The 20217-nt window shown below is 46.3% G+C and overlaps 1 protein-coding gene across 7 annotated transcripts in view; it reads right to left on the bottom strand.

Moving 5' to 3' along the window:
- Nucleotides 1-19615: 19615 nt before the first annotated feature.
- TIMM10 (translocase of inner mitochondrial membrane 10) overlaps nt 19616-20217 on the bottom strand; it is a 63062-nt gene continuing 62460 nt past the window's right edge. For all 7 annotated transcript variants that reach the window (XM_044299925.1, XM_044299927.1, XM_044299931.1 and 4 more), the window contains one exon: nt 19616-19971. In XM_044299925.1, coding sequence (XP_044155860.1) covers nt 19770-19971 — 202 coding nt within the window. In that variant the 3' untranslated portion in view covers nt 19616-19769. The remainder of the gene's footprint in view (nt 19972-20217) is intronic.

Consider the following 20217-nt stretch of genomic DNA (forward strand, 5'->3'; position numbering starts at 1 on the left):
GGCACCGGCATCCACCCCATCAGATAAGTTGTTTGTTCCCATACAATTTCGTCTCCAGCTGTTGGGGGAGTGTCACAATTCTGCCTTTTGTGGACATCCGGGTTTTGAGGGCACTAAGGATCTGTTTTCTAGATCTTATTGGTGGCCCACTTTGACCAGGGATGTCAAGTCCTATGTGTCAGCCTGTGAGGTTTGTGCCAGGTCTAAGACACCTAGGACTCGCCCTGCTGGTAACCTACGACCCCTACCCATTCCCAGTAGACCCTGGTCCGATATCTCGATGGACTTTATAACTGACCTACTGTTGGCGGAGGGTAAGATTGTGGTTTGGGTAGTGGTCGATAGGTTTAGCAAGATGGTTCATTTCATTCCCCTGTCTAAACGTCCGAATGCAAAAACTCTGGCGTCTATTTTTCCAAATTCTGGAGGGCCTTCTGTCAAAGATGTAAAATTTTATTGTCTTTTTCTTCCGCCTACCATCCTGAAGGTAATGGGCAGAATGAACGCCTTAATCAGTCTGTGAATTGTTCTTTTGTAAACATGGTTTTCATCCCTGTTTTCATTCTGGGTCGTCCGTCTCCTCCTCTAACCCTGAAGCGGATAAACTCTTCTCCGAACTGTGCACAGTTTGGGCCCGGGTTCAATCGAACCTAGAAAAGGCTCAAAGTTCTCAAAAACTCAAGGCCGATAGGAGACGTTCAAGAGGGGTGAACTTTCAGGTTGGGGATAAAGTATGGTTGTCCTCCAAGAATCTATCTCTCAAGGTAGCTTCTAGAAAATTTGCTCCTCGTTTTATTGAACCATATAAGATCACGGAGGTAATTAACCCGGTATCATTTAGGTTGGAGCTGCCCGAGTCATTCCACATTCATAATGTGTTCCATAAATCTCTACTTAAAAAATATTTTGAACTGGTATTACCATCGAAAGCCTCGCCTCTGCCGGTTCTTGTTAATGATGCTGTCAAGTATGTGGTGTCTAAAATAGTGGATGTCAGGAAGGTGTGCAATTCCTTGCAGTACCTGGTTCACTGGAAGGGGTATGGACCTGAAGAGAGATCTTGGGTACCTGCCAGGGAGGTTCATGCTCCTAGACTTGTTCGAAAATTTCATTTAGAACACCCTGAAAGGCCATCTCCTGAAGTCTTGGGTCCGGTGGCCCCTCGTAAAAGGGGGGGTACTGTAACGGGGTGCCGAAGTCGCACTCAGTCTCCCATCAGCCGCAGACCTGCTGCTTAGCTTTGGGAGAGAGGATGTGTGTTTGACCTCGTTCCCAGGGCGGCTTTGCTAGCTGGGAGGCTCCCTGCTCCTAGGTCTGCCTTGAGCGCCGAGCTGATCACTCGGTGCTCGACTGGTTGGTCTGTCGGTCATGTGACGCTGGCCACGTCACATGACCCTCACTCCCCACTATAAATACAGGCAGCCTGATGGCCACAGGTTGCCTGTTAATTCTAGGTTCCGTATTTTGTCTTGTCTGTCTTCCCTGCACATATAAGTAAGGGACTGTCGTCCAGTTGTCCCCTGTCATCAGGACTCGTGAGGGTGGAGCGCAGTGGTCACTATCCTTCCCCCTGTGTGTGTAAACGTGACGGTTACAGATGCGCTCTGTCCGTGGTTCCAGGAGGGGGGACAGCCGAAGCATACTCGCGTCATCAGCGCACCAGGCGTTGCCCTTTCCCATGGGAACCACACTGGGGCTGGGAGCCGAGCTGATCACTCGGCGCTCGGCTGTATGGGCTACATTGGAACTCAGGAGTCATGTGACGCTGGCCACATCACATGACTCCGCTAGTGCACTATTTAAACAGGCAATCTGCTGGCCAAAGATTGCCTGTTATTGAGGTCCTTCCTGCATCATACTCATCTGGTTTGTTTGTTCCTGCTTGGCTTCCGATTTCCCGTCCGTCTCATCCTCTGGTCTTGGCGTGCTCTCCTGGCTTGACTTCGGCTTGTTCTGACGATTCTCTGCTTGCTCCTGCGGTACCTTTTCTGCTCTCTTGGTTTTGACGCGGCTTGTTTGACCTTTCTGTTTATGTGTTGTTTGTCTTCCCTGTACTATCCTAGCTAAGGGTTTGTCGACCAGTTGTCCCTTGTTGCTAGGACTTGCGAGGCAAGTAGGCAGGGAAAGGGGTGAGGGTGGAGTTCAGTGGTGACTACCTCACCCCCTGTGTGTGTGACAGGAATGCACCAGAATGCATTACATTCCGAATGCATCGCGGAGAGAGTAACGCTGCAAGCAGTGTTTTTCTGTCCTTTTTCCAGTTGGACCGCGCTGCTCCAGAAGGCAGGAAAAACACAACTTTAGACTCTTTCCAATAATCTGTGGATATAGGGAAGCAAAAGGCCACAGAAAACAGCAGAGTCTCCACTCATTCGCCTCTGTCAGACACCAAAGGATAGCCACAATAGTGAAATACCATCACATAAACGGAATAACAGTATTTATTATACTCACAAAAGTGAATAGAATACAAGCAGTATAAAATTGCATACACCCGACCCGGGTTTTGCTTCGAAAAGCTTTGTCAGAGGCATCTGATCCGCCCATTCCAGGGCAGTCTTTTTAAATCACAGGAGTGAGTATGCTCCACCTCTCAAGCCACTAAGTATATTAAAAAACTAATAAAAAATAATAATAAGTCCAATACATACATAAAACAAGTTGATCTACATTAAATGATAAGCCATAAAAATAGTATAAGATCATAAAGTTGTACTAAAACTCCGTAGTAATTTTCATTCACATAGATCCACTCCCATAAAATGTCACAACCAATCATAGACCTCTAATTCACAGGTCCCACCTAGTTTCATTCAGAACAACGATTGCATCACAAACCACATGACCCCTCTTAGCCAATCAACTCTCCTTTCCCTCCTCCTCTCAAGGGTCCTAGAGCAAACTCATAGAACAACGATTGCATCACAAACCACATGACCCCTCCCAGAGTATAATAAATACTGTTATTCCGTTTATGTGATGGTATTTCACTATTGTAGCTATCCTTTGGTGTCTGACAGAGGCGAATGAGTGGAGACTCTGCTGTTTTCTGTGGCCTTTTGCTTCCCTATATCCACGGATTATTGGAAGGAGTCTAAAGTGGTGTTTTTCCTGCCTTCTGGAGCAGCGCGGTCCAACTGGAAAAGGATTGAGATTTATGTGAACTGTACCCACTTCACAATTGGGACCTGCGACGCAGAAAAAGGCAACGAACCAGAGACTATTTTATTTATTTATAGTGTTTTTCTGTCCATGATGTGGTGAAGAGCAAGACGGAGCCGTCACGACTCACAATGTAAATCAATGGGGAAGGATTTGTTTTCTCGGACACAATAGAAAACGGATCTGTCCCCCATTGATTTTCAATGGTGTTCATGACGGGTCCGTCTTGGCTATTTTAAAGCTAATACTGATCCCATCATAATGGATGCAGTTGGTTGTATTATCATGACAAAAGCGTTTTTGCTGATCCATGACAGGTCCAGCAAAAACGTAAAACGCTAGTGTGAAAGTAGCCTTAATTGTCAGACGAAATAGTGGCTCATAGTGAATGATCATAGAAAAATGTGCCTTTTTAATTGGGAGCCGCAGCAGTGCAGTGTGGATGTGGAAAGGGTAATCGTTAATTTCTAACGATAATTTGTTTTCCCTTAGTCCTAACAGCAGCACAGATGGGGTTAACTGCCCCTGTGGTCTGCTAGGACCGGCGGAATTTTAATGAGCCCAAGAACCAATAAACGATCTTCAGCTCCCTGAAAGGGAGGAGATCACCCCCCAGCCCACCGTGTCTTTAACAAGTATGATGTAAGTTAGGGAGGGATATTTGTGTGCTGCTGTTAGGACTAAGGGAAAACAAATTATTGTTAGAAATTAACGATTCCCTTACGTCCTACCAGCAGCACAGATGGGGAGATAGCAAGATAAAACCCCTAGGGAGGGTCCTCATGCCTGGCAGAAGTAAGAACTGTCTGCCCGAAAGCCGAAAACTCTGCCATCCTAGCATCTATCCTATAATGGGAGATGAAGGTTGACTCAGAGCTCCAGGAGGCCGCCTTACAGATTAACTCTAAGGGGAGAAGGCTTCTTTCCGCAACCGAGGTGGAGACCGCCCTAGTAGAATGGGCTCTCACAAACTCGGGAGGATCTAAGGTTTGGGAGACAAAAGCTTCCTTAATGGCCTCCTTGATCCAGCGACTAATGGTGGCTTTAGACGCTTTACGGCCTTTAGACTTACCGGCAAACAGGATAAGGAGATTCTCATCTATCCTGAACTCTCTGGATCTATCCACATAGATCTGGAGGCATCTAGAAATATCCAGCGGATCTCTAGCTGGAGTATCAGAGGAGGAGGCTGTAAACAAAACTGGTAAGGAGATTACCTGGTTGATATTTTGAAAAGTAGGCACCTTAGGTCTGAAGTATGGTAAAAACTTCAGGAGTACTCTGTCCTGTAAGAAAATAATATATGGATGAATTGCAGAGAAAGCCTGCAATTCAGAGACTCTTTTGGCTGAGGCTATAGCCAGAAGAAAGACCATCTTTAGAGTTAAATATTTGAAATCAACCTCCTCCAAAGGCTCGAAGGGGGGAGATGCTAGACCCCTGAGCACTACTGAAAGATCCCACTGGGGAATGGGTTTCAGTATAGTAGGCTTTAGTCTTTCCGCTCCCTTCAAGAAGCGTTTGATGAGTGGGTCCCGAGAGTATGGCCTGTTGAGACAGGCCGAGATGGCACAAATTTGTACCTTCAAGGTAGCTGGAGATAGGCCTCTATCTAATCCGTCCTGAAGGAAATGTAGTATCGCAGGAAGGGGCGGATCTGCAGACGCCACCTGTTTGGAATCACACCATGCCACGAAGATTCTCATGATCCTGGAGTAGGCCTTGTTTGTAGACTCTGCTCGGGAATGCGACAAAGTTCTCAGGACCGACTCGGAAAGCCCTTCTATGTTGGGAAGGGGCTGATCAACCTCCAGGCTGTCAGGTTGAACCTGTGCAGATCTGGGCAGAGGTGAGTGTCCCATGACACCAGGGTCTGCTCCGGGGGGAGTCTCCAGTATTGTCCCCGACTCATCTGAATGAGCTGGGTAAACCAGGATCTTTTGGGCCAAAATGGTATGATGGCTATTACCGAGGCCTGATCCTGACGGATTTTCATCAATACCCTCGGTATCATGGAAAAAGGAGGGAAGATGTAAGCCAGCCTGAACCTCCACGGTATCGACAGAGCATCTATCGCCAGGGGGTTGTCTTCCCGGTACAGGGAACAGAACCTCAGCACCTTGGCGTTGAACCTGGTTGCCATGAGGTCCACCTCTGGCATACCCCAACTGTGAACTAGCTGCCTGAAGACCTCCGGATGCAGAGACCACTCCATGGTCGGTAATCCTCGACTTAAGCGGTCTGCTATCATATTGAGGGAACCTCGGATATGAACGGCAGATAGATGGGAAAGGTTCAGCTCTGCCCACCGAAGAATCACCCCGATCTCTGATAGAAGGGTTAATGACCTTGTGCCTCCCTGCTTGTTTATATAAGGAACCGCAGTCATATTGTCTGACTGGACTTTCACCGCTTTGCCCCGAATCTGAGGGGCGAAGTGAAGGAGGGCTAGCCGGATAGCTCGCATCTCGTGAAGATTGGAGGAAAGATGCCGCTCCAGGGGGGACCAAGATCCCTGCACTTGGGATCCATCCGGGTGAGCGCCCCAGTCTACAAGGGACGCGTCTGTAGTCAATATGACCCAAACTGGTTGGGTCATAGACTTCCCTGCTGGCAGTCGAAACCACCATCTGAGGGAATTCCGGGTTTGACCGGACAGGGAGCACAGGGAATCTAGCCCCGCAGGGCTGCCGTTCCATAAGTGTAAGACCTCCGACTGAAGAGGACGGAGGTGCCATAGCGCCCAAGGGACTGCGTCCGCAGCCGCTGACATGATCCCCACCATCTTCATGAGAGTCCGAATAGAGACTCGACAAGGGACATGAAGGACCTTTGCCAGGTCCTGAATCCGCGCTTTCCTTTCTTGAGTCAACCGGAGGGACATCTCCACAGAGTCGACCACGAATCCTAAATAATGGATTGAAGATGATGGGCTCACATTCGACTTCTGCCAGTTGATGATCCAGCCTAGGCGGAGAAGAAAGGAGATTGCGACCTGAAGATGGTGGGTAAGGATCGGAACTGAAGAGGAACTGAAGAGGCTATGAAAAGCCAATCGTCCAGATAAGGAATAATAGTCAGCCCTTGAAGTCTCAATGCTGCCACCACCGATACCACCACCTTGGTGAAGATAAGGGGGGCAGAAGAGATTCCGAAGGGGAGCGCGGTGAACTGAAAATTTCCGGAAGGCGGAATGGATCGGAATGTGAAGATAAGCATCTTTGAGGTCCAGAGTAGCCATGACATCCCCGAGGTTGAGGATATGGGTGACTGACCTTATGGTTTCCATGCGAAACCTTGTTTTCCTTATAAATCGATTGAGAAATCTCAAATCGATGATAATCCGGAGGTCTCCCGTCTTTTTGGGAACCAGGAAAACTGGTGAGTAAATGCCTAGGCCTCTCTCCCCTGCCGGCACCTCCTCTAGGGCTCCCTTGGAGATATAGTCCTGGATGTAAGATTCCAGGACCACTTGTTTGGCCGGCCCGAAGTTTCGTGTAGCGACGAATCTCTCTGGGGGGAGAGAGAGAAAGTCTACCCGGTACCCGACGGAGACTAAGTTCAGGACCCAAGGGTCTGCGATCAACTGACTCCAAGAGTCTTTGAAATGGGAGAGACGGCCCCCCACGGGCGTTTGGGGGAGTGGTATGGGAAAGTCTAGAGGAGACACTGCAGGGACAGCAGGGCTTATCCAAGAGCCTCGACGAGGCCCATACTCAGGAGGGTTTTGCCTCCTTAGCGGGTTTACGGGAGCGCCTCGAATACTTACGAGACGGTCCCCCCCAATCTCTGCGCCTAGATTGCTGCCCCGGGTGTCCTTCGCGCTTCTTTTCCTGCCTGGGGCGTCCCCGAAAGGGCTGCTGGGGGAGGCTCTTCCCCTTTTTGTCGGAGAGCCCCTCCATGATTTTATCCAATTCGGACCCAAACAGCCTGCCTGGTTCGAAGGGGAGCCCACAAAGATTAAACTTGGACGCGTTGTCCGCGACCCAAGGTTTCAGCCAGAGTGGTCTGCGGGCAGCCGAAACTAAGGCCATGGTTTTGGCGGCCAGCTTCAACTGCATCTGGGTGGAGTCGACTAAGAAATCCATAGCCAGGTTGGCTGACTTGAAAGCTGCTAAGATGTCATCCCTGGATACGCTCTGGTCCACATCTGTCTGGATCTGATTGAGCCTAGAGCGTAGATAGGTGGCCACTTCAGTGGCCGCAATCGAAGTTGATGCGGAGGCAGCGGCCGCCGCATAACTCCTTCTGAGGGTGCACTCTGCCCTCCGATCTAGAGGGTCCTGCAGACTAGACCCATCATCTGCAGGGACTAGAGTGCGCCGGGACAACTTGGCTATCGCCATGTCCACCTTGGGAATGGAACCCCACGATTCCACCAAGGGTTTAGCCATCGGGTACATAAGTTTGAACTTTCTAGTGAGAACTGGGCCCTTCTCAGGCTTTCGCCATTCTGTGCGCATCACAGAAAGAAGGGTCTCATCCGCTCTGAAGACACGCTGTGTCCGTACGGCGGGATCGGAGGACTCCCCAATGTCAACATCATGGTCCCCCGACCTGATGGACTTAAGTAACTTCTGCGTCTTTTCTGGAGGTAAAAAGCAAGAAGTGATCTCTTCTTCCTCAGAAGAAGACCCCACCGAACAGGGGGTGGATCTTTCGGGTGGTGCGACTGGAGCGGCCACATCCATGGGAGTCTGAGAGGGTCCTGGTAACCTCTCATTCAATAAGCGCACCACTCCCTTAATGGAATCATCCACGTATGTCTTCGTCCACTGAAACATCTCCTGCATCGTGGGTTCCGTGGACGCCGTGCGACAACTCTCACACCTAGAATAGGGACAGCCGTCGTCTAAGGGCGTGTTACAATCAAAGCACGCCAAATGCTTCCTCTTGGCCCCAGATTTTCGCTGATCCGGATCCTTGGGGGAAGCCATAGTCTGTAATTGGAAACAAAAAAAAAGACAGGTCATAACACCTACAAAAAAATTGGAGGTGGAGAAACGAGACCTTAAGGGGGCCCACCAGCACTAGAGAGATATAGAGCTGCAGAAGGAACACACAAACCCACGGTCAAGCAATATATAAGGATATCACAAGGCACAGGGAACTCTGGAGCTAGCTTGTCAAAGCAATGCAACCAGAGCACTGAATGACAGGCTCTGGGCGCTTAAAAGGAAGAAGCCCCGCCCCCTGGGCGGGTCCCAAATCGTAAGTATCCTAAGATATAAGAGAGCTAACAAAACTAGCTCAGCCTGCTCTGGATAGCTGCCCCGGGTCATCCTGGATCACAGGATATCTATCGGAAAATAATTCTTATAAAAAGGGTGAGGATAAGACCTCAGCCGCGCTGCGAAAAAACCGGAAGTGACGTAGGGCAGCTAGTGCGCGTCACTTCCGGAAGATGGCGGCGCCCATAGCGCCACGCGTGTGTGGCGATGGGAGGAACGGGAGACCAGGTGAAACTGAAAAGGAGAGGGGAGGGGGACACCCCGCTCCCCGCGGTCCCCAGGTATAGAAAATCGCAGCGATCCGCCTGAAAATAAAGGCAAAAAAAGAGAGCCATGTAAAAAAACGGGGCGATCCTTTACATTAGAAAGAAAAAAAGGAGCCCCTAACTCTCAGCTCCAAAAAGGAGCGATACGCCAGTCCAACCTGTCCAAAGGACAGAAAAAAACACGGTGGGCTGGGGGGTGATCTCCTCCCTTTCAGGGAGCTGAAGATCGTTTATTGGTTCTTGGGCTCATTAAAATTCCGCCGGTCCTACCAGTCCACAGGGGCAGTTAACCCCATCTGTGCTGCTGGTAGGGCGTAAGGGAATAAGAGGCACATGGCTGCAATAGTAGTGGCAGCAGAAGCAGTAAAGCATGGAATATTCAGGGCAGTAGTAATAGTGGTAGTTGTAGTAATAGTACTATCAGTGGAAGTAGTAGTAGGGGCAGATGCGTAGTGTTAGTAGTGATGGCAGTATGGTAATAGCAGTGAGGAGCAGCAGCTGATGCATTGCAGCAGTAGCCATATGGTACATGTTGGTAAGCAGGCAGCAGCAACATGAGGGTCAAAAGGACCTTGCCATGCAGCTTGGGTGCTGGCTCACCTATTTTTAAGGCTCCTGGTCGCATGATGCCGTTGGAGATTGAAGTGTCCATTAAAGGCAAGTGCCTGATGTTGGAGCCGTCCCAATTAAATTCTGGGTGAGGGGGGTTGGGGAGGGTCAAAAGGACCTAGCTATGTTGCTGGGGTGCTGCCTCTCTGCTGCCACATTGACTCAGTGGGCCGTGAAAGACATGTACTGTTCCTGCCTGTAACAGCTACTCCAGGCATCCACTGCCACACAGTGAGAATTGCAAGAAACAGCCCGTGTTCTCTGCCACATGAGAGTACAAGACACTACTATAATGTTATGGCAACGACTGTACCAAACATTCCGTTACAGATGTCTAACTATGGAGGGGAATACAAGGAGACTATGGTGATTGTGATGATAACAAAGACACTGTATTTCTTGTTGCCGGTTGGCTGCCACAAAGAGGACTAGAAGGACAGATTTGTTCTGATTGGGAATGCTGGCCAGTTGTATTTTTCCAAAGGATCTGGTGATGCCGCCTCTGCAATATAGCTCTGGTACCTATGATTGTGTAGGAAAGCCCACGGCTTATTTCAGTCCTGCAGATCTTGCACACAGCTGTGGTTTTGTATGTCTGCCTTGTGGAGAGAAAAAACTATAAGGAAGTTGCTCGCACAGAGCTACAGGCAGCCAAGCTTGGCTTAGCTCTGGCATGTTTTTGGCCTAACCCATCCACAGTGTCAGCGGCATCCACCAGATCCCGAAGCAGAAATGGCATTGGCTGTTTTTTGGGAGGTATGTCGCCTCTGCTCTTTATCTCATTGTCATTGGAGTCCTTACCCTCTCTGCCACTTTTATCAGACTGTGAAAAATCATGGTGGGCTCCTTGGCCCTCTCCCCTCCTATGCATTTGCCCTGACTGCCACTGTTGCTGCCCCAAAAATGAAACCTGTGGCTATGAGTGTTACTATTACCACAGCTATGCATGGGCTTCCCAGCCTCCTACTGAACCTCCTCTTCAGGGCAGCCCAAATGGTGACTGCATTCACACTAGTTGTCAACAGGGAGACTCTCTTGACTGACTGCCATAAGGTGTAATGGGGTTTTCTTGCCACTTAGGAAAAAGGAATGTGCCACACTAGGAAGGGGCATTAAAGACTAAGGCCTCTTTCAGACGAGCGAGATTTCCACGTGGGTTCAATGTGTGAGGTGAACGCATTGCACCCGCACTGAATTCGGACCCATTCATTTCTATGGGGCTGTGCACATGAGCGGTGATTTTCACGCATCACTTGTGCAGTGCGTGAAAATGCCAGCATGCTCTACTTTGTGCATTTTTCACACAACGCAGGCCCAATAGAAGTGAATAGGGCTGCATGAAAATCGCAAGCAAGTGCAGATGCAGTGCGATTTTCACGCACGGTTGCTAGGAGATGATCGGGATGGAGACCCAATCATTATTATTTTCCCTTATAACATGATTATAAGGGAAAAGAATAGCAATCTTAATACAGCATGCATAGTAAAATAGGGCTGGAGGGGTTATAATTTTTTTTTAAACTCCCCTTAATCTACTTGTTCGTGCAGCCCGGGTTCTCTTCTTTCTTCTTCTTTGCTGTGCAGGAGGAAAAGGACCTGTGATGATGTCCCTGTGCTCATCACATGGTCCATCACCATGGTAAAAGATCATGTGATGGACCATGTGATAAACGCAGTGACGTCAAATTCCTCAAAGAAGAAGACAGAAGAGAAGCTAAGTAGATTAAGATGAGTTAAATTTATTTTTATTTTTTTTAACCCCTCCAGCCCTATTGTACTAAGCATTCTGTATTAACCATGTTATAAGGGAAAATAATACAATCTACACAACACCTACCGGGTCTGGGTACCAAACATGCTGATTTTTCTCACGCGCGTGCAAAATGCATTAAAATGTTTTGCAATCGCGCATTTTTCCGCGACACACCCACATCTTATTCGGGCCTAAAACATGACACCCTTGTGAAAGAGGCCTAAGAGGACTCCACTGAAAGTCCTTCTCTGGGGCTGCAAGCAGGAGAAGAAGAAAGGACACTTTGACCCCCTGCTCCAAGGCAGGGTGTCAGAAGTTTATTTATTTTATGCACTTTTATTATATATATTCTGCAGCACTCTACAGACATTAGCATCAAACTGTCCCCAATAGGGTTCACAATCTAAGTTTCCTATCGGTATGTCTTTGGAGTGTGAGAGGAAACCAGAGTACTCAGAAAAAACCCACGCAAGCACAGGAAAAACATAAGAACTCAAAGCAGATGTTTTCCTTGTTCGAACTCAAACCTAGGACACCAGAGCAAAAAGGCACTAGTGCTTATCAGTAAGCCAGTGTGTTATCCTGCAAGTTGATCCAGAGGAAGGAAAAAAAAAAAAACACTCTGAGGTAGAACCCAATTTTCCTCACTTTAGGGGGAAAAATCCCTTCCCGACTTGGGGTAGAATTGGGAAAAAGCGCAATTCTGATAAAGGTTTTTATTTTTTACACTGTACACTATGCGGTAAAATTGACCTGTTATCTCCATTCTCCAGGTCAGTATGGTTCCACGGCACCTGAAAGGTAAGAAGTATGCGATCAGCCTTATGGCTTGATTGCATACATGTGCCGCGGGTCTCTGCCATTTAAAATAGCAGAGACCCCGCGGCTAAGGCACCCGCTGCACGCGCGAGCGGGCGCCATGTTTAGGGATCGGACCTACATTTTTAAATTTTATTTTTAACCCCTCCAGCACTATTATACTATGCATTCTGTATTCAGAATGCTATTATTTTCCTTTATAACCATGTTATAAGGGAAAATAATACAATCTTCAGAACATCAATCCCAAGCCCGAACTTCTGTGAAGAAGTTCGGGTTTGGGTACCAAACATGCGCGATTTTTGTCACACGAGTGCAAAACGCATTACAATGTTTTGCACTGGCATGGAAAAATTGTGCATGTTACCGCAACGCACCCGCCTCTTACCCGAGCCAAAAATATGACGCCCGTGTGAAAGAGGCCTTAGAGATGAGCAAATTTTTCAAAAATTAGATTCGGCTGGTTCGACAATTTTCTTTAGAAAAATCGGTTCGCTCTGAATATATTTAAAAATATAGTTTAAAAAAACAGCTATTTCCTGGCTGCAGAGAGCCTTTATAGTGGTGTATAACACTGTGCCTTGCAGTAACACGCATAGGGAGTCTGCTGGGGTAGTGAACTAATACTGTGAGTCAGTATGACATGCAGATGACAGGCATCGCTCTTAGAATCACTGCACACTTCACTTATCTGGGAAGTCATGGGGCCAAAACTGAACAAATAACTCAAGTATGAACTCAGCCTTACAGGTCGATGTTAGCACCAAAAAGAAGCGCACTCCTTTTATGCTGTCGTCAGCTGATTCCACATAGATGTCCTCAGAACCTGTTCTATTAAATGCCTAAACAATTAGAGCCCCCCGACAGAGTGGAGAGGGTGACAGCAGTAAGTTTGTTTTGACTTCACTGATTTTTTTTCCCTACCTCTGATCCATCAGAACAATAACCCACAAAAAGCGGATCCTGTCTGTTGAGCATCCACCTTCACTTGGTCAGCATTTGGTCAGTAATCCATCAGTATTGCTAATGCCAAAAAAACAGGAATGGATCCAAAACCTAGATTACATGTTAATGGAATATTTGCATGTTTTCTGTGCTTTGTACTCACTCCTGCTCTTGGCCACCAAATCACAAGCCAATTCTGATGAGACCATACAAGCCTTACAGCTGCTACACAGACAGGATCCGTTGTGCATCTCATTATTCCTTCCTTCTGACAGATCAGAAGAAGATTAAAATACAGTTGAAAGTATGTAAACCCATTGGAATGATATGGATTTCTGCACAAATTGGTCATAAAATGTGATCTGATCTTCATCTAAGTCACAACAATAGACCTGACCTCAACCCGATTGAGATGCTGTGGCATGACCTCAAGAAAGCGATTCACACCAGACATCCCAAGAATATTGCTGAACTGAAACAGTTCTGTAAAGAGGAATGGTCAAGAATTACTCCTGACCGTTGTGCACGTCTGATCTGCAACTACAGGAAATGTTTGGTTGAAGTTATTGCTGCCAAAGGAGGTTCAACCAGTAATCAAATTCAAGGGTTGACATACTTTTTCCACCTGCACTGTGAATGTTTACATGGTGTGTTCAATAAAAACATGGCAACATTTAAGTATTTGTGTTATTAGTTTAAACAGACTGTGATTGTCTATTGTTGTGACTTAGATGAAGATCAGATCACAGTTTATGACCAATTTGTGCAGAAATCCATATCATTCCAAAGGGTTCACTTACTTTTTCTTGCAACTGTAAATGATGTCAGCTAGGCCAAAATGCCAAATAGTGGCCCAGTCATGAAGTGGGGAGGGTGGGAACAGCATGAGGAGACCCCAGAGTGGCCCAATGACAGAGTCTGGAGGTGGCAGCAGCATCAGGAGGCCACAGAGTGGCAAGATGACATAGTGTGGAGGTGGCAGCAGCATGAGGAGACCACAGTGTGGCAAGGTGACATAGTATGGAGGTGGCAGCATAAGGAGGCCACAAAGTGGCAAGGTGACATAGTGTGGAGGTGGCAGCAGTATGAGAACACCACAGAGTGGCAAGGTGAGAGTGGGGAGGTGGAAGCAGCATCAGGAGACCACAGCGTGCATCAGTGACAGAGTAGGGAGGTGGGTGGCAAAACCAGTGCCAGCTGAAGATGGGTGAGCACTTGGCATCAGATGTGTGGCATCAGGCGGGTGGCAGCATTAGAATAGTAGCTGAGGCAGGTAGCCAGAAGAAACCGGTCTCTTTTGTCAAAATGTTGGTGTGGCACCATTGATCTAGTCTGATGAATCATGCATTGGTGGGTGGAAATCCTGGCTGATCCACGCCTGATTCGTCTTGACAAAGGTCAGTCACTCCACATTTTGGGTGGACAGACAAGTTCTTTTTGGGGTAACTATGGCCCCCGCCGCACTAAACACCCACTCTGATGCCACAATACTGGCCGGGCAGGACAGCTTTTCCAGGGAAAACTCAGTCAGTTGCGGCCACAAATCCAGTTTGGCTGCCCAGTAGTCAAGCGGATCTTCAATGTGGGGTGGAAAGGTGCTGTCCAAGTATGCCACCACCTGCTGGTTCAGGTCCTGCTCCGGGTCTAGCTGCTGCTGCGTAGTTTCTTCACTAGGCGGATGACGAAAGCTGCTCATCAGTGACTCTAGACTCAGGCTGCTGCTGATGGAGCTGGTACTGCTCCTGCTCCCCCAACCCCCTACAGCAGCTATGGCAGTGGAACGTGAGCGCAGAGGGCCCCCCGGTCAGACCTGCGTGAGGATGCGCAATGGCACAGATAGGCAGCGGCCAACTGACTACATGGGATGTCTCTATAGTAGTTCAGATTGTCCTCGCTCTCAGCGGGTGTTAAAAAAATTTAAAAAAAGCCCCAATTTTGGACCAGTAGAGAGGGTCCAACAAGATGGAGAGCCAGAAGTCATCTGTCTGCTGAATGGTGACAGTTCGGCTGTTACTACGCAAGCAAGAGAGCATGCATCGGACCATTTGTGCAAGTGACTCGGAGGGACTACCTGCCTCCATCTCCATTGCATACTGCCACGGTATGTCAGGGTCCTCTGCCTCATATTCCTCATCACCCTGTAGCTCCTCTGCCTGCTAATGCTCCTCCTCTCCTGTCACCTGTGTTGAAAAACCACCCATTTTGAACACTAGTGTTGAGCACAAATATTCAAATGGTGATTTTTATTGCAAATATAGCCACTTTGAGAATTTGCAAATATTTAGAATATAGTGCTATATATTCGTTATTGAATATTCGGCATTTTTTCCCATCTGAACACGATTCCTCTCTGCTTCTTGCTTGTGGGCCAATGAGAAGGAAGCAATGTCAAGTTCACAAAAATACTTAGTGCATCAATCAGTAATCTGTAGTCAGACCTGTTAAAATGTGAAGTTGCACGTAGTGCAAAAGAATATTCGAATCACTGCCGATTAGCACAATCGCAAATATATTGGAGCACTTGACTATCTGCATAAAAAGCTATTGTAATGTTTTGTCTGTGCCAACCATTTTCTCCAGTCTCAGGAGAAACTCATGAAACTTCTAGCAGCTTGAAAAATGTAGCCAGTATTTTGCGTTACTGATTCGCATAACACGATTTTTACATTGCTAATTTTTCGCATTCAATAAAATAATCTTGAATTCACGAATATAAGGCAAATATTCGACGAAATATTCTTGAAATATCGCAAATTCAAATATAGCCCCTGCCGCTCATCACTATTCGCTACACATTGCTTGTGCTGTAATGTCCTCCTCCAGTTCAGCCCCCACAGGGCTCATGTGGCCGTGAGATGTAGGCGCCTTGTCTCCAGTCCCCTGACCAGTCATATTTACCAGCATCTCTTCCAGGAGATGAAGCAGTAGAATTACATTATTCATCCCGTAGTCCTGGTGACTGACAAATAACGTGGCCTCCTCAAAGGGCCCGAGCAAGCGGCAGGTGTCAAGCATGAGCTGCCACTGACTGACATCGAAGTTACACAGGGGAGTACTCTAGTCCGCTTGGATCATCAAGAAATCGTTTATAGCCTTTGTCTGTTTGTATAGTCTGTCCAACATATGGAGGGTGGAACTCCAACGGGAGGAAACGTTGCATATCAGCCTATGTTGGGGGATGCGTGATACAAATGCATTGCGCCCGCACTGAATCAGGATCCATTCATTTGAATGGGTCTGTGGACATGAGCGTTGCTTTTCACGCATCACTTGTGCGTTGCATGAAAAATAGCAGCATGTTCTATATTCTGCGTTTTCCACGCAATGCTGGCCCCATAAAAGTGAATGGGGATGCGTGAAAATCGCATTGCATCCGCAAGCAAGTGCGGATACGATGCGTTTTTCACAGATGGTTACTAAGAGATGTTTGTAAACCTTCAGTATTTTTATCACGCACATGAAAAACGCATCAATGCGCATTGCACCCACATGATAAAAACTGAACGCAATCACAGGCAAAACTGAATGAACTTGCTTGCGAAATTGCGCATTTTTTACTGAACGCATCTGGACCTAATCCATATCGTGCGTCTGCAAGGGGCCTAAGGGTTTGTGGGTATCAGTGCCATCAGGTTTTTGGATATGGGAAACAAACGTTTGCGAGGACCTAGCATGCAGAAGGCAAGAGAGTGGTCTACAACATTAATTAGAATATTAAAAAAAAAGTCTCCCTCAATCCCAAAACCTCTTAGGCCCCTTTCACACGGGCGTTGCGGATTGGGGCCGGATGCGTTCAGGGAAAATGGTGCGATTTTTGACACTAAAACAAGTCAGTTTTCACTGCGATTGCGTTCCATGTTTGCGTTTTTTCCCGCACGGGTGCAAAACATTGTAATGTGTTTTGCACGCGTGTGAGAAAAATCGGCATGTTTGGTACCCGAACTTCACAGAAGTTCTGGTTTGGGTTAGGTCTTGTGTAGATTTAATTATTTTCCCTTATAACATGGTTATAAGGGAAAATAATAGCATTCTTAATACAGAATGCATAGTACAATAGGGCTGGAGGGGTTAAAAAAAAACAAAAACAATTTAACTCACCTTAATCCACTTGATCGCGCAGTCCAGATTCTCTTCTGTCTTCTTCTTTGAGGAATAGGACCTTCGATGACATCACTGCGCTCATCACATGATCGTTTACCATGCGATGGATCAGGCGACGGACCATGTGATGAGCGCAGTGACATCATCAAAGGTCCTATTCCTCAAAGAAGAAGACAGAAGACAAGCCGGGCTGCGCGATCAAGTGGATTAAGGTGAGTTAAATTATTATTTTTTTAACGCCTCCAGCCCTATTGTACTATGCATTCTGTATTAATAATGCTATTATTTTCCCTTACAACCGTTATAAGGGAAAATAATAATGATCGGGTCCCATCCTGATCATCTCCTAGCAACCGTGCATAAGATTCGCACCGCATCCGCACTTTCTTGCGATTTTCACGCAGCCCCGTTCACTTCTATGGGGCCTGCGTTACGTGAAAAACGCAGAATATAGAACATGCTGCGACTTTCATGCAATGCACAAGTGATGCGTGAAAATCACCGCTCGTGTGCACAGCCCCATAGAAATTAATGGGTGCAGATGCAATGTGTTCACATCATGCATTGCACCCATGTGGAAAACTCGCTCGTGTGAAAGGGGCCTTATATTGCTGGTCCACTAGAGTGAAGGTGCACTATAATAGCGAGTGGTGACACTCGTAAAGCATGCTCTAAGGGTTTGAGAAAGTAATATAATGTGTAATGCTGTGCTACTAAACCAGCGTATCTAAGCCTGTCTAGGGTGATACTGTAGCGGATACATAGCCTTTGCAGCATAGCATTATATATTATAGGCTTAGATACACTGAATAAATCGCCTGTCTCAAATACATAAGTCTAAGACTTGTTTTTCTCCCTGCGTGGGTTAATTGTCAGGTTGCCATAGGTTTATTGTTTGTGCGGTTTGAGATATACATATATATGAAAAACACTTTACAAAGGCATCCACACTTTTGTTCCATAATATATTTCCTTCCTGATGGTTTTCTGATTTAGTAGGTCATCAACCTTGTGGATGTTAGGGCTACTCTATCATTCTTTTAGTTTTAACAAACCATGTGAGTATAAGTTTCTGCATCACTACAAAGTTCCTGCCTCACTATCAAGTACTTATTTGAGCCACAGCACTTTATGCGCCTGCGTGATAGCGCCCAGCAGGCCCCCTACGTGTATATCAGCTTTTGCCCTATTCCAAGATGGCGATCATAACCTCAGCGCCAACTGCGCATGCGTGATCACATCTTTTAGCTTTGGCATCTTTCCGGAGCCCTGGTCATGTGCGCCTTCACTCTAGGGGTCCTGCCCATGTTGCCCTGCCTATCAGGACCATATAAGTTAGCGCTTTCCACTCCTTCAGTTCAGCGCCGGCGTCCACTCACTAGGGTAAGCTCAATAATAAGAAACAAAGGTTTATCTCCTGTTACCTATGGTTGCCGCTTTCCTCTGTTGCTCATTTTAGTCCTCTACCCTCCAGGTTTTCATTCTTTACACTGTCTCTTTAAATTACTTGTAATTATGGATTTACTTACTTACTCAGCCAGTTTTCCTAGCTAGACATGTGGTTCTAGTACTTGGGGAACTTGTCAAGACCCCATACTGTTCTATATAGTGTATAGCTGCATTATGTCTATCACAAAATAATTCCGGATTATGTAAAGTCAAATTATGAATTTTTGATCATGTTTATTACAGAAAATAAATCATGGATCATATATAATCATGTTGACCTGTAATTCATACAACTTTTATCTGTTTTTGCGTTTAATCTGTATCATAATTAAGTTTTCATTTAATTGATAATTTGTTATATTTCTGTTCATAGCCTGATGAAGGGCTACCTATAGCCCGAAACGTTGCCTTAATGTATCGCATATCATGTCCGGCTGAATACAAGTCGCAGATTTTCAACTTCAATTTTGGAGTGCTGTCAATTTGTATATTTATGGATGAAAGTGTTCATGAGGTGAAGCTGGGAACAAATCTAGACAAGCACCCAGAGAAAGCCAGTTATTAGACGAGTGCTGTGATCATTCGGTTTGCCTCACCATCCATTTTGACATCCACCAGAACCTTGCAGTGATTATGACTCAGGTTATGATACCATTGCAGGAAATATCTCTCCATGAGCGATGGCACATGTCCCTCCTTAAAGGGTGTCTCTAGCAAAAGGACAACTTGTACCTTCTGTTTAAGCATGTGATAAAGAATGTGTGTCCTTTTTGTGAGATGTACGGAATCCCCAGACATTTAGAGATCCAACTGTCAAGAGAGTCATCTCTGCCAAGGACCAGAACTTAGATAAAGAAAAGATATAAAAAAAAATAAGGGGGGGGGGGGGGGGGTTAAAGAAGGGGAAAGAGAGAATGGTGAAAGTATAGTGAATAGGGATGTATATTTACAACCATGTACAGTATTATATGGACTATAGAGAAGTCAAGCGAATAAGTGAGTACCTATTGTAGGAGCAAGCTTTCAACAGAGGAGCTTCCTCCCTGGACAGAAAAGGGATCCCAATGAGAAAGCTGAAGAATATACGTGAAAACAATTACGTCACAAATAAGATGTTATGTTTTATTGCCTATTATATTATGTCTGCCCACACGCACACACAACACTTCCCTTTACAGACTCCGACTGATCTGATATTGATAATCTCAATAGGTTATCAATATTGTTAGCCCAAAAGGATCCATTATGAGAGACAATGATTTCTACACGTACCATACAGATTAATGTTACAGGAACATTTTATTGTTTTCTAATGCTGTACCTGAAACCAACAAATGAATGCAAAATAAAATACATTGTACAATGTGTACAACTAGAAAAGACTAGAACAGTTAAACATACACAAAGCAGACTTGTGAACTATGTCAAAAGCTACTATGCAGGTCCCACACCCTGCTGTATCTTCCTCATCAACTCTTCATCTTGCATTGAAAGTTCTGTGAGTTTCTTGCCCATTCGTTCATGGATATCAAGATATTTAGAGACACAGCGGTCGAGGCATACACTCTCTCCCTTGGACAACTCTGGTTCCTTGTAGTGAGGGGGGACACACTTTTTGTGACAAGCACCAGTCATTCTAGAAGAAAATCAAAAATCAAAATATATAAAAAGTGACATTTCAACAAACTATTAACCCTTTCAGGACCCCGCCATATTTCACCTTAAAGAGACCCTGTCACCACGGAGTATACAAAATTATATAACAATAGGGAGGAGGTACAATTAAACACAAATTAGAATATTGTGCAATATTAATTTATTTTAGTAATGCGACTTAAAAGGTGAAACTAACATATGAGATAGACTCATTACATGCAAAGCG

The sequence above is a fragment of the Bufo gargarizans genome, chromosome 6, assembly GCF_014858855.1.
Source record: "Bufo gargarizans isolate SCDJY-AF-19 chromosome 6, ASM1485885v1, whole genome shotgun sequence".
NCBI lineage: Eukaryota > Metazoa > Chordata > Amphibia > Anura > Bufonidae > Bufo > Bufo gargarizans.